The sequence below is a fragment of the Saccostrea echinata genome, unplaced genomic scaffold (genome assembly GCF_033153115.1).
Source record: "Saccostrea echinata isolate AGI-Se365-2 ecotype Australia unplaced genomic scaffold, CSIRO_AGI_Sech_v1 ptg000029l, whole genome shotgun sequence".
NCBI classification, from domain to species: Eukaryota; Metazoa; Mollusca; class Bivalvia; order Ostreida; family Ostreidae; genus Saccostrea; species Saccostrea echinata.
Genome location: NW_026889778.1, coordinates 13,868,350 through 13,883,839, shown reverse-complemented (window position 1 = coordinate 13,883,839; position 15,490 = coordinate 13,868,350). Strand labels below are relative to the sequence as shown.

The 15,490-nt window shown below is 34.0% G+C and overlaps 1 protein-coding gene across 1 annotated transcript in view; it reads right to left on the bottom strand.

Annotated features, from left to right (window-relative positions):
* Positions 1-793: 793 nt before the first annotated feature.
* The window catches only part of LOC133194529 (isatin hydrolase-like), a 133,793-nt gene continuing 119,096 nt past the window's right edge, over positions 794-15,490 (bottom strand). The window contains exons 2-3 of the mRNA XM_061330474.1: positions 2,871-3,041; positions 794-2,379 (exon numbers count right to left, since the gene is read on the bottom strand). Coding sequence (XP_061186458.1) covers positions 1,869-2,379; positions 2,871-3,041 — 682 coding nt within the window. The 3' untranslated portion in view covers positions 794-1,868. The remainder of the gene's footprint in view (positions 2,380-2,870; positions 3,042-15,490) is intronic.

Below are 15,490 nucleotides of genomic sequence, written 5' to 3'. Positions count from 1 at the left end.
CAAAATCGTTTGCATAAACGATATGGTTAAAAAAGCCATCATAATGCGTTGTCTCCGACACAGTTTGGAACAGAGCCTCCTCCAACATTTTATTGAATCGGATATTTAGGAGATGACTTTATCGAACAACCATTCCCCATTAATATTCTAAAATCATTTTAAGGCGCTTGAACCATGCTCAGTCTAAATTAATATAACAAAAACAAGCAGCTCAATATATGTACATTTATTTAGCGATACGTTATAGTTCTTCTAAAAGTTGAGAAAGAGCGTTCCAGTTCACAGTGCATCCAATTGGAACGAAAGTTTTTAGTTAAATTTGGATACATATAAAGATATAACTGCTTTCTTGAAGCACTTGATCAAATTATCAGGAACGACTTCATTATTTTTCGCCGGCTGTTTCGCCTCATTGACCTTCCGCTTCCATCTATAAACTTTCCCCTTGAAAGAAGATACTGATGACAGACCCTCCTCTCAGAACTCAAGATCATTCGCACGAGTTAACTTCAAACCTTCCATTATTGAAGCATGTGTAGTTCTATATAAGAGGAGGATTTTACGAGGCTCGTAAGCTGAGGTCGGTTTAACGATACACTGAATATAAAATGCATATTACTGGAACAGACGACAATGCCAGTAAATTGGAAATAGATGACCAATGTCCATCTGAGCACGTTGAAATAGTCTCATTTCCTAGCATTCTGTTATACGTGCCGTCAAAAACTATATTAACACGACCTGTAAGTATACGAGAACCGTATTGGTCATAAAACATTTTACAAAATGTAGATCAAAACTTTCATTTTATCTTGCAAATATAAAACATAAAGTAGATTAAAGAAAAAACAAGATGTGTTTGTGAAACACTGATGCCCCCGTATGGCAGCTTATGGCGAAGGTTCAAGTTTCTCAAATGCTAGTCAAAATCCAGGCCAAAAGATAAAAAATGTTGGTACCCAAAGAAAGGTCTTGTCTCGAGGAATATACCTATGAAATTTGAAAGACCTAGCTGCAACTGTGCAAAAGTTATGGCGAAGGTTAAAGTTTTTTAAAAGTAAGTAATACGTCAAGGTCAAAGTGGTTGGTATCCAAAGGAAGGTCTTGTCACAAGGATTACATATGTGAAGTATGAAAGCCCTAGCACCAACCATTCAAAAGTTATGGCCAAGGTTAAAGTTTTTCAAAAGTAGGTCAAACTCCTATGTCAAGGTCAAAGGGTCAAAGTGGTTGGTATCCAAAGGAAGGCCCTAGCACCAACCATTCAAAAGTTATGGCCAAGGTTAAAGTTTTTCAAAAGTAGGTCGAACTCCTATGTCAAGGTCAAAGGGTCAAAGTGGTTGGTATCCAAAGGAAGGAGATGTCACAAGGATTACATATGTGAAGTATGAAAGCCCTAGCATCAACCATTCAAAAGTTATGGCCAAGGTTAAAATTTTTCAAAAGTAGGTCAAACTCCTAGGTCAAGGTCAAAGGGTCAAAGAGGTTGATATCCAGAGGAAGGTCTTGTCACAAGTAATACACATGTGAAGTTTGAAATCCCAAGCACCAACTGTTCAGAAGTTATGGCCAAGGTTAAAGTCTCATAAAATTTTGCAAAAGTGGGTCAAACTCCAAGGACAAGGTCAAAAGGTCAAATATGATGGTACCCAAAGAAAGGTCTTGTCACAAGGAATATACATGTGAAATATGAAAGTCATACCTCCAACCAATCAAAAGTTATAAGCAAGGTTAAAGTTGACAACAGACAGACAGACAAACGGACAAAGACAAACAGACAGACAGGACAAAAACAATATGCCCCGGGACTTTTCGATCCGGGGGCATAAAAATCAATTGTTCCCTTCTATAAAAGCATATTTTCGCATTTAAAATTTGACAAGAAAAGCGATGATCAAAGAGTATGTGTAGACGATGGAGCATAAAGCTGTAGATGCTGCGTTTGTTTTGTCCGGATCGTCATCGTATGTCCCGAAAAGACGCGCAGGTCCGCCACTTCCGTCATAAATCTTCACAACCGGAACGTAAATAGTGCTTCCGCTTTCTGGAATGTTATCCAGATTTGCAACATTCTCAATCCCTACCACGTTATTTTTGCCAATGATCACGTGACAGGGCAATGTTCTGGACTGTCCGTAATCAGTAGAGGGAGTGTCCACCCCAATGGCGTTGACCTGTCTCTTATTTATCAACCACGTGACAGCTTCTTCATGCCAGCTAGGAAAGTGGTATGTAGAGGAATCTTGAAGATCTGTGGTCCCAAAGACTAGAGTTTTGTTAGGGTATTTGTGAGTCCAACCCGAGTTCATTATAATAACGGCATGCCTAGGAATTTCTCCGTATTTGTCCTCGTATTTCAAAAGATCGTCTGTGGAAACTCTTCAAAGAAAGAAGATCATATTAATATACTATCATTTAAATAAACTGAGTTATATTCGTCGAGAAATATTTGTTTAAAAAAACGGTTACCCTCTGAATGATGAATTAACGCCCTCCTAGCAATTTGTTAACATTATTTGGTGACGACTCATACAGGTATTCCTATGTTAATATTGGATGTAGTTGAAGATAACATTGAAAATTTTCACTCAAAGAAAACCAGGTTAGAGTGCTGTAAACCGAGGCGCAACCGAGGGTTGACAATGATTTTCGAGAGTGCATGAAAATTTTCAATTTTTTACCATCAACTACATGCATTATTTGTTACATATGGAACGTTAAACCGTGCACGCAGAAATACTGACTTTTAAAATTCCTAAGGAATGTCTCGTCGGTCAGATGAATTGCTGGGCTATGCAGACACCTTGAATATATGGGTCATGAATGACCCCCCCCCCCCCCAAGTCCTACATGAATTCATAGAATATCACCTGTAATCTGGATTGCTCTCGACCTTGGTTTTAACATTTATAATAACTCCAGGTCCATACAATTTTTCAATCGGGATTTGATGTGTCCTCCAAGTACCCTTGAAAGTATGAACCGGAGCGTCTACGTGGGTGCCCATGTGTTCTGGCATGGCGATGTGGTTGTTTTCAAGCCTAAAACATGTAGATTTTTTCATACATTTGCTTTTGTAATAATTTATTTATATGATAAAAAAACAAACTACGACTGCATTTCAAATCAATACAATCAATGTTTAAATGTTGTAGGTTTGAAAAAAAAAAATGACTAAGATAGATACATTTGGCACACTTATTTGTGTTACCGAGAAAAAAATTTTCTCAAGCCCGCGGCTCCTGATTCAGTAATCATAGAATAAAGAAAAAGATCCTGCATCTCCATCATGTTTCATTTGAATCTCCAGAAATCTTTGGTTTGCTGGGATTTAGGAAATGAGAAACAAGTTCCAGTTTCATGGAAAGTTATTGCAGCCCGGAGGACAGGGCTGCTCTATACATATAAGTTTAAGTGTTGGTATATGGGGATTAAGGTGGGAGAAGTTATTCAGAATTAAAGGTTTTCTAAACATTCTAAACATTAAAAAGATTGTTAATCAGAATGTTCTTTCCCTTTATAAATTACGAGATATACAATATATTTACTTCCATAAAGTGAATCTGTAAAAATATATACGTTTTTCATATTTAATATATAAAGTTGCTTATCATTTACTATCGAAAAAACGACAGGTCCCTTTTTTTAGAACATCGAATTTTACTTATCGCATAAAAACGTAAAAAAGTACTTTACACAGTTCATGTTTTATATTCTTTAAGTGAAAGACATTTTTGAAAATAGGTGATGCATGTGTCTGGTTTCAGATTATATTTTATGCAGCCAATATTTACTTTAGGAATTGATAAAGTTTAAAAGGGTATCGTTTTTGTTCGATTTTCATCCGTCTATAAGTTTTCAAAATATTCTCGACTATCGTCTCCATCATTTAGACGCATGCCTTTTTCACACATATCGAAGCGGTTTGATGATCAAGACCCCTTTCCATTGTTTACTTTATTCAATTGATGGTTACATCAATGTTTTCTCGTCTTTTTTGTGGATACGCTGTTACAATGTACATGTACATGAAAAGAAAGATAACTCTAGTTCATTTACGTGTACTGCATTCAGCGTATATATAATTCGGCACTTTGACTCTTACCGGTATGTGATATTTTTGTGTGCATCAACTAGCACAGCCGTAGGAATGCCCCCCCCCCCCCCAGTAATTTTGACGATATATAGAATACTATAGAAAACATAGCTACTATATGTTTGTGCCCCCTCAATTAAAACGTCTGACGACCTTTTTTTTTTTTTGCTTGTCAGGGAATTTTTGGTAGTTGATAGTGCCCCCCCCCCCCAAAAAAAAAAAAAAAAACTGAAATTGCTTCCTACGGACCTGACTAGAGAAAATTTCTTTAAAAAAATACATCTTATCCTACAAGAGACATTATTGGTCATACTGTGAGAAATCAGTTTATTCAGTATTGGGCTTGATCGTGAAAAGCAAAGGACAAATGTTAAAATCTGTGAAAAATACAGAGCTTAAAGAAATCTAGAGATTGTCCAAAAATATAAATAGTATGTTCACTTTTCTCATCACAACTTGCCATGGTTTGGGACCAGGCCCGTAACAATTGTTTTAAGGGGGGGGGGGGAATTAACCTCCAAAATACTTCTCACAGAAAATCCTATTTCGTGAATGGAGGTGGTGGTGGTGGTGTATGGGGGTGGGGGTGGGGGTTCAAATGCTGGACTTTGCCAGAGTTCGACCTTACAGCAACAAAAGGTCGGTGTGGGCTGGGTGGGGGGGGGCATCTAAATAAAAAATTACATTTCAAAAGTACAGCATAAGACTATTTCCTCCCTCCCCCGAGCGTACCAGGAGCCTTGGATCATTTAATGGACAAGTACATAATTATCAAATGGTTTATTTACAGTCATTCAATACTTATAGATACGTGTATTTACATGTAGCAAATTTTTTTTGGATTATTAATCACATCTAAAACTAAGTCAGCTTCTTTTCAAATATTGATTTAGCAGTTCGGTGGTGTAAGTACACGTTATTATATTTAGTTCAACATTATTTACATAAAAAAATGTTCGGCATCCTCTGTACCTCTTAACAAAACTGATTTGTTTAATTTCTCAAGAAGAGGCATTCTTGGATACGAGAATGATAATGTGTAAATGATCGACACCTTGACCCTTAAATGGCTCGGAAATTGAGATGCAAAAAATTTTGTCTCGAAAATAAGAACCAATTTACTTTCAATTTACTATTCGTAAACAATGCCCAACATCCAGGGACCAGAAATCCGACCGTAACATAAGTATTGACGTGACCTTGTTGTTATTAAGATACTTATCCAAGTCCCTCATGCGGAGAAATATCGGTCTCGGATGAAGGACAGCTATAGTCGGTGTGACGGTGTGTTCCCCGAACGTCTAATGGACTAAACCAACATCTAACTAGTGCTAATTGTAACGGGAACCGTTACAGATGTTCCCCAAACGGCTCCCCAAATCCCTTATGATGCCCCATTTTCTACAAGCTTAAAAAATTAGAGAATACTTTTGCAATATAGATGGACACTTTATTTTTAAGGGTATTTCATTGGAAAACTACTCCGATATAGCCATATGGGTATTAGCCAATCAAATTTCAGCGCATGTGCTTGCACATGTTTTCTACATTTTTCACTTTAATTTTCTTATAGTGTCTCACAATACATACAGTTGTGTTAAATATTAAAGAATTTCATTGAAAAATAAGAGAGATGTAACCCTTTAAGTATTAGCCAATCAGAATTCAGCATACGCACATGCAGGTCCTTGCATTCAATTTTGATAGTATTATAATGTAGGAGCTCTATGTGCCTATCCATGTCATAAATTTCATCCTGTTTTGTTGAAAACCAAGGGAGTTATAGACATTTAAAGTTTCAACCAATCAGATTGCAGCACACCTGCATGCGCGTGTTTTCAAGAAATTTCCTATATAACATGTTGTAGCACCTTATAATATATACTTATATTCTAAATTTCAAAGTATTTTGTCAAAAAACAAGGAAATTATTGAGATTTTTGTATCAGCCAATCAGAGAAGAGCACACGTGCATGCGCGTGAGTTCACGCTAATTTGACCATGTTATCTTGTCTAGACTACTAATGTATCTTTATATTTTGAGTTTCAAAGCAATTCATCAAGAAATATCAAAGTTACGGCTTCATCAAGTATATCAGTCATTTCACTCATTGCACGCGCGCGCACGTGCATGCATGTGCGCGCAAAATGACCTTTGTTCCGAACACCTACACAACATGCCTATTAACCCTAAAAAGGTTTCATGTCAATCGGATGAGTGGTTCTATGAGAACACTCGCGGACAAAAAAGTACCGGAGAAGAAAGTAGAAAAAAAAAAATAATAATAATAACTAGAAACTCATTACTAGTAATGAGAAGGTCTTCCGTTATACTACTTCCTGTTTGCATGAACATGTCTTTTCCAACGTCGGTATTAGCCTAAAACTTATGTAAAAACAAAATAAGTTAAAAAATACTTTTTTGCTTCGTTTCCTGTCACGATCGGAAGTAATGACGACACACGATTTTTACACGAAGCAAATGAACTGATGACTGACTATAAGTCCTCAAAGTTTTAGACTTCAGTCTTTTACTGTTGCCGAACAATTGTGAGAACAAATTCTAATTTTGAAGACAGGAAAACACGCGACCGAAAGTGAAGTGAATAAAAATTTTCTCTTGACTTTTGCAGTATCTACAGCATATGTAAAAAACATTTCAAATACTTATCTATAAGTGATATTTATGAGAAAGTTAAACCACGAAATAACGTAGTTTATCTCTTAAAACCGGAAGTTTAAAGTTTTTTTTCCCGGTGGAATCTAACATATTTCAAAACAGCGAAAGGGAAGCAATAAAGTGATGAAAGTTTTAGTTTTAAAAAAGAAAAGTTGAAATTTTTGTTTTCTTCGATCACTTCCTGTGATCATCGGAAGTGACGACTGACGTTTTTAACCCTATGTGGTTTGCCTTCTCACCAAGTTGTATTACTCCTATAAGTTTGGTGTCTTACTTTCATGCCGTTTCCGAGATCTCGCTGAAATAACTTTTCATTTTGAGGACAAGAAAACACGCGACCGGAAGTGAATTTTACTAAGATATTTCACATCACTCTAGACATCTGCAGTCTCAATAACATATATAAAAATCATTATAAGAACTCTATCTATAGGCGATATGTATCGGAAAATTAAATACCCTACTATGTAGTTTTTCTCTTATAACCGGAAGTTGTCGTTTTTTGTTTCCGGTGGGACCAACACATATCGTAACTGTGAAAAAGATACAATTATATGATGCAAGTCTTATTCCAAAAGAGAAAAGTTGAAATTTTTGATTTCTTTGATCACTATCTGTGACAACCGGAAGTGACGACTAACGCTTTTAACCCAAATGGTTTTGTCTACTTCTCAAGGTCTAATACTCCTATAAGTTTGGTGTCTAAATCTCTTACCGTTTCTGAGATATCACTGGGACAAGTTCTCATTTTGTGGACATTTAAACGCGCTACCGGAAGTGAATTTTACAAAGATATTTGACGTTACTCTAGACATTTGCAGTCTTGATAACATATTCAAAAATCAGTTCAAATACATTGTCTATAAAAAATATTTATGGGAAAGTAAAATACTCAAATTATGCAGTTTTTCGCTTATAGCCGGAAGTTGACGTTTTTGTTTCCGGTGGGACCAACATATTTCGAAACTACAAATGAGATGCAATAAGGTGATGCAAAAAAATATTCAAAAAAGAAAAGATGAAATTTTCGATTTCTTTGATCACTTCCTGTGACTACCGGAAGTGACGACTGATGATCTTAACCCAAATGGATTTGCCTACTCCTCAAGATCTATTACTCATGTAAGTTTGGTGTCTTAATATCTTACCGTTTCTGAGATATGACTCGGACAAAATATTTCTGAAAAAAAACATAAATCGGACATATCTGACGACCGGAAGTGAATTTTGAAAAAAATGAAAGATGCATTTGTAGGTATTTTCATTCTCTATTATCCCTGAAAATTTCAAGAAAATCCATCCAGCCATCTCCGAGAAATCGTCCGAAAAGAAAAGGGGAACAAAAATAATAATAACTAGACTCTTGTTGCCATGGCAACAAAAAGGTCTTCCGTTCCTATATGATACCGTTTACATTGTTTTGTTTTGTTTGTTTGTTTGTTTTTTTTTTTTTTCCGTAGAGAAACGTGTACAGTCTGTAATAATTAAGTTGTAAAGAATCTAAAATTTGTCCTTTCGGTACTTGCAGTCCATTGATTTTTACTGCAAAAATGAATGTATCTGTTGTCCTTATATATGATATTGTATGCATGTTTTTTTTTTCATTAGTAGAAGCATATCTAAACTATTTTTAAATTTAAAAGTTAAATGGGGGGATATCGAGAAAACAACCTGTCACTTCTTATAGTACTTTGATTTTCACTACAAAAATGATAGTATCCACCGTCCTTATATATAAACATGACAAATTATAATACATGCAGTGTTTGAACTGAATTTTGCTTTTAGAGAAACATCTATATATAAGTCAAAGTAAATAAGAATAGTAAATATATTTCAGTAATTACGGTACTTTGATTTTTTTTGGCTAATGAAAATAGCTTCCATAGGTAGCTTATTGTACGCATTGATTTTTATGTACAGAAAACACGCCTGTAGTTAGAAAAAGGTGGGTATCTAAAACAGTCCCCTCAGTACTTCAGGTACTTTGATTTTTATTGCAATTAAATGTCGTCTTCATTCTTTATAAATGATACTGTATGTATTGGTTTTTGCATGCAGAGAAACGTAAACATAACCTTCATGTAAGTTTAAGTAAGAAATGCCCTTTCAGTACTTTCAGTACTTTGATTTTTTTAAGCAAAACGAAAGTAGCTGAAATCTACAAAACGGGTGATCTGATTTCAAAACAAATTATATATTTGGCACTTATGGACCTATCTCTGTTATGTCTAACAATATCTTGAAAAAATATTAAAAAACAAAAAAGTCAAAAATTGACCGAAACACAAATTCACTTCCGGTTTGGACAGGAAGTGCCGGAAACAAACAAAAAACACGTAGAAACAAAGAGAATGTCATGATCTAATATTCCTGTGAATTTCACATCTTTACATCAAACCGCTTCTGAGAAAAACACCGGACAAAAGTGCATTTTAAGATTTAAAATACGGCCGTAACTTCGGACCGGAAGTGAATTTTTCAAAAAACGGAATTTTATATAAACTTCACATATCAACCTATTATCCAGTGAAAAATTGTTAAAATCTATTGAAACATCTCTGAGTAATCGCGCTCACAAAATTTGGGAGGAATAATAATAATAATAACTAGACTCTTGTTGCCATGGCAACAAAAAAGTCTTCCGTTCTTCTAAATCTGTAAGAATTTGCTTTTTTCTGTGTAAAAAACATACATATCATATTTACTGTGAAAGAAAAAAATAACTGGAAAAAAGTCCTTTCATTACTTAAGGTTCTTTGATTTTCATTATCAATCTTGTATAATACATTTGGCACCTATAAGAGATATACGTATATCATTTGCAATTTAAAAAAAAAAAAAAATGTTTGCAATCATTTCTAAGACAAACAAACAGACGAACGAACACCGTACTATCATAAACTTCACTGTGTGTATGTTTTGGCATAATTGTGATGGTGTTATAAAAAAATATAATGAATTAATTTAGTATCACATTAAACGTAAAGTCACTGAGTTTTGTAAAGTTATAATATCAAGATTTGACAACATACCTATAAGACAAATTATTCAATTACAGTAATTCTTCAGCAATCGATTGATTGATTGATTATACGTATGTTGTTTAATGTCCCTCTCCAGAATTTTTCACTCACATGGAGACGCCACCACTCGCCGGTGGAGACTGTAAATATTTGTCCTATACTTTGGCATTTATCGCAATTGAGCAGTGGGGAATCTTTTTTATGCCAGCATCTTCTGCGACAAGGGACCTCGATTTATACGATCTCATCCAAAGGACCGGTCTCCACGTCCCACAATCGAAGTTCATAATACCGAGATATTTTATTTTTTATTTTATTCTATTTTTTTCACAAGTGTGTTGCAGCAGATTTACTTAAAGATCATACTTCAAGATCATTTCGAACTCAGGCTACTTAATTGCAGTGCATACAGCGTCAAGTGATTTTGATTGACAGGTCAACACACGTGCACTTCGTGTGATACTTTTTAAGCTGAAAAATATACAGGATGTGACCATGACTGACTATGAAATCAGAAAACATCTAATAAAGAATGGGTGTGACCGATAAAGAACTAATTTTTGGTCTGGATCGGGATTAAGAGGGAATCTCTCCTCTCTCTCTCTCTCAGACATGTAAATTGAACATTTCATAATTATAAAATATGAAATTCTGTATACATGTAAATGGTAATGTTATTCACATGTTCCAGATTTAAATCTAAAACGAATATATAATTCAAATTCAAGACGGGGGGGGGGGGGGGGGGAGGAGGGGGGCTTCAAAGGAATTAGATAATTTTATGAATTACAAGGAAAAGTACGGACGTCAGTTGCATGTACATGATTATATATCATTGCATAAAATTGTGTTCATTCAGATATACTTATCCCACATATCAACAGACTTGTACATTTTTTTTCTCATGTTTTTTTTTTCCAAAAGAAACATATAGCGTACCATTATTTCACACACTCTTTAACTCTTTGAGTATTTCACAAGAACCCAAGAATCGCCTTTTCACATCTTTTATAATTCCTTGGGTATATAGAGTATAGATCATGTGTCATAAATAATTTAACCTTTTATCAAATATATATGTAATAACCAAATCTAATCTATAGATTGATTTTATTTCTTTTCAGTGGCAGATATCAATTTATTTATAAAGGCTTTAAAACAGTACTGTATTACAATTTTCTATCGCTTAATTCCTTTTTTGAGTGTATGTAATATTTTTTGATATCGAAAGTAAAACTCGGAAATCGGGATAATTTCGCATTCAGATCATAGAGAATAATAAATCGTCTGCATTATAGAAGGCTTATAACTATCGTATTCTGAACTTAATATACGAAATAGATAAAACTGCATGCCTGTCCATCACTATAAATGTATATTCAGTGTTTATAATATATTTACTTGAATTAGCTACCTAGCATATATATATATTAATTTTTTTTAGATATATTCATGTGTAAATCAATTAACTGTCAATACAGACTTACACTACACTGGCAACTTCAAACTTTACATGCACTGGAAGCGGTAACCAACGTCCTCTTAAATTTTGAAGAGTGAATATAGAACGTCTAAATATTTTGATATGGAGAGTGTATATGTCTCTGACGTCATCGATACTATTTCCGCCTTTATCTCGAAAGTTCTATTCTCACTTACAAGTCAGAGTTATCTTTCTTTGCCCATTGTCTACACACTAGGTAAATAGGGAAAATGAGGGTACCGAAAATCTGCAAAATGTGGAATCTGATTTCAAAACAAATTATATATTTAGTATTTGTAGAATAACCTCTGTTATACATAATAATATCTTGAAAAAATATTAAAAAACAAAAAAGTTGAAAATTGACCAAACACAAGTTCACTTCCGGTTCGGACAGTAAGTACCGGAAACACACGAAAACAACTTCGAAACAAAGAGAATGTCATGATCTAATACCCCTGTAAATTTCACATCTTTACCTCAAACCGTTTCCGAGAAAAATTCCGGACAAAAGTCCATTTAAAAATTGGAAATTCGGCCGTAACTTCGGACCGGAAGTGAATTTTTCAAAAAACGGAATTTTATATAAACTTCATATATCAGCCTACTATCATGTGAAAAATTGTGAAAATCTATCCAACCATCTCTGAGTAATCGCGCTCACAAAATTTGGGAGGAATAATAATAATAATAACTAGACTCTTGTTGCCATGGCAACAAAAAAGTCTTCCGTTCTTCTAAATCTGTAAGAATTTGCTTTTTTTCTGTGTAAAAAACATACATATCATATTTACTGTGAAAGAAAAAAATAACTGGAAAAAAGTCCTTTCAGTACTTAAGGTACTTTGATTTTCATTATCAATCTTGTATAATACATTTGGCACCTATAAGAGATAAACGTATATCATTAGCAATTTAAAAAAAAAATTGTATGCAATCATTTCTAAGACAAACAAACAGACGAACGAACACCGTACTATCATAAACTTCATTGTGTGTATATTTTAACATAATTGTGATGGTGTTATAAAAAAATATAATGAATTAAGTTAGTATCACACTAAACGTAAATTCACTGAATTTTGTAAAGTTATAATATCAAGATTTGACAGCATACCTATAAGACAGATTATTCATTTACAGCAATTCTTCAGCAATCGATTGATTGATTGATTGATTATACATATGTTGTTTAACGTCCCTCTCCAGAATTTTTGAATTTTTCACTCACATGGAGACGCCACCACTCGCCGGTGGAGACTGCAAATTTTTGTCCTATACTTTGGCACTTATCGCAATTGAGCAGTGGGGAATCTTTTTTATGCCAGCACCTTCTGCGACAAGGGACCTCGATTTATACGATCTCATCCCAAGGACCGGTCTCCACGTCCCACAATCGAAGTTCATAATACCGAGATATTTTATTTTTTATTTTATTCTATTTTTTTTACAAGTTTGTTGCATCAGATTTACTTAAAGATCGTACTTCAAGATCATTTCAAACTCAGGCTATGTAATTGCATTGCATACAGCGTCAAGTGATTTTGATTGACAGGTCAACACACGTGCACTTCGTGTGATACTTTTTAAGCTGAAAAATATACAGGATGTGACCATGACTGACTATGAAATCAGAAAACATTTAATAAAGAATGGGTGTGACCGATATAGAACTAATTTTTGGTCTATGTAAATGGATAGGAGGATCGGGATTAAGAGGGAATCTCTCTCTCCCCCCTCTCTCTCTTTCTCTCTCTCAGACGTAAATTGAACATTTCATAATGACAAATCTACCATTATAGAATATGAAATTCTGTATACATGTAAATGGTAATTATATTCACATGTTCCAGATTTAAATCTAAAACGAATATATAATTCAAATGCCTAGCTGCACGAACGTCTCCAAATATTAATCAAGACGGGGGGGGGGGAGGAGGCTTCAAAGGAATTAGATAGTTTTATGTTTTATGAATTATAAGGAAAAGTACGGACGTCAGTTGCATGTACATAATTATATATCATTGCATAAAACTGTGTTCATTCAGGTATACTTATCCCACATATCAAGAGACCTGTGCAATTTTTTTATCATGTTTTTTTTTTCAAAAGAAACATATAGCGTACCATTATTTCACACAGAATCGCGTTTCCACATATTTTTTTTAACTCTTTGAGTATTTCACAAGAATCCAAGAATCGTCTTTTCACATCTTTTATAATTCCTTGGGTATATAGAGTATAGATCATATGTCATAAATAATTTAACTTTTTATCAAATATACATGTAATAACCAAATCTAATCTATAGATTGATTTTCTTTCTTTTAAGTGGCAGATATCAATTTATTTATAAAGGCTTTAAAACCGTACTGTATTACAATTTTCTATCGCTCAATTCCTTTTTGAATGTATGTAATATTTTTTTAATATCGAAAATAAAACTCGGAAATCGGGATAATTTCGCATTCAAATCATAGAGAATAATAAATCGTCTACATTATAGAAAGTTTATAACTATCGTATTCTGAACTTACTATACGAGATAGATAAAATCGCATGCCTGTCCATCACTATAAATGTATATTCAGTGCTTATAATATATTTACTTGAATTAGGTACCTAGCATATATATTATTTTTTTTTAGATATATTCATGTGTAAATCAATTAACTGTCAATACAGACTTACACTACATTGGCAACTTTAAACTATACATGCACTGGAAGCGGTAACCAACTTACTCTTACATTTAGAAGAGTGCATATATATGGAACGTCTAAATATTTTTGATATGGAGAGTGTATATGTCTCTGACGTCATCGATACTATTTCCGCCTTTATCTCGAAAGTTCTATTCTCACTTACAAGTCAGAGTTATCTTTCTTTGCCCATTGTATACACACTAGGTAAATGGGGAAAATGACGGTACCTAAAATCCAGAAAATGCGCAATCCAATTTTAAAACAAATTATATATTTAGTATTTGTAGAATAACCTCTGTTATACATAATAATATCTTGAAAAAATATTAAAAAACAAAAAAGTTGAAAATTGACCAAACACAAATTCACTTCCGGTTCGGACAGGAAGTACCGGAAACACACGAAAACAACTTCGAAGCAAAGAAAATGTCATGATCTAATACTCCTGTAAATTTCACATCTTTACCTCAAACCGTTTCCGAGAAAAATTCCGGACAAAAGTCCATTTAAAAATTGGAAATTCGGCCGTAACTTCTAACCGGAAGTGAATTTTTCAAAAAACGGAATTTTATATAAACTTCATATATCAGCCTACTATCATGTGAAAAATTGTGAAAATCTATCCAACCATCTCTGAGTAATCGCGCTCACAAAATTTGGGAGGAATAATAATAATAATAATAATAATAAAAAGAAACAATACAATCACTATAAGTCTTCCGTTGTGAACGGAAGACTTAATAATAATAATAATAAAAAGAAACAATACAATCACTATAAGTCTTCCGTTGTGAACGGAAGACTTAATTAAAAGAAACAATACAATCACTATAGGTCTTCCGTTGTGAACGGAAGACCTAATAAAAAGAAAAAGAAGAAACAGTAGAATCACTATAAGGTCTTCCGTCTGAAACGGAAGACCTTAATAAGAGAATGGCGTGTAAGGTTCACGTCAAAACATGGCTGACGCAAAACAATTCCTGAATTTTCCCCTTCAATTCGAGCATTTCTGTATTGGAGAGGGTGATGTTTGTTTATGAGATGATAAACTATGTGTAAACTTTCTTAGTTTAGCGGAATCATGAACATTTTCGGCGTGATGAATAATTTGTTTACAGTAGTGATGAGGCTTTCGCGCACCTGCAGGAGCGGATCCAAGGATTTACGAATTTAATAAAAACGATGGAAATGAAGTTCTAATACTTATATATGTTATTTAATGAAATTATTAATATGCAAGTAATAGATATACAAGAAAATGCTAAGGAATGCAGCTGACAATCGCTACTTTCTAAAGATAAATTAATTCTAAATAAAATAATTATAAATTCTTTAGACGAAACAGAAGAAGAATGAATGGTAGCAAAATATCAAATCACATCAGGGGAACTGAATTTTATTAATGACACTCTTAAGAAGTTCCTTATAAGTTGTATATTTTATATAAGCCTATTCCACCTGGCTGCTTCGATTGGGGTTGGGGGGGGGGGTCTAGAACAT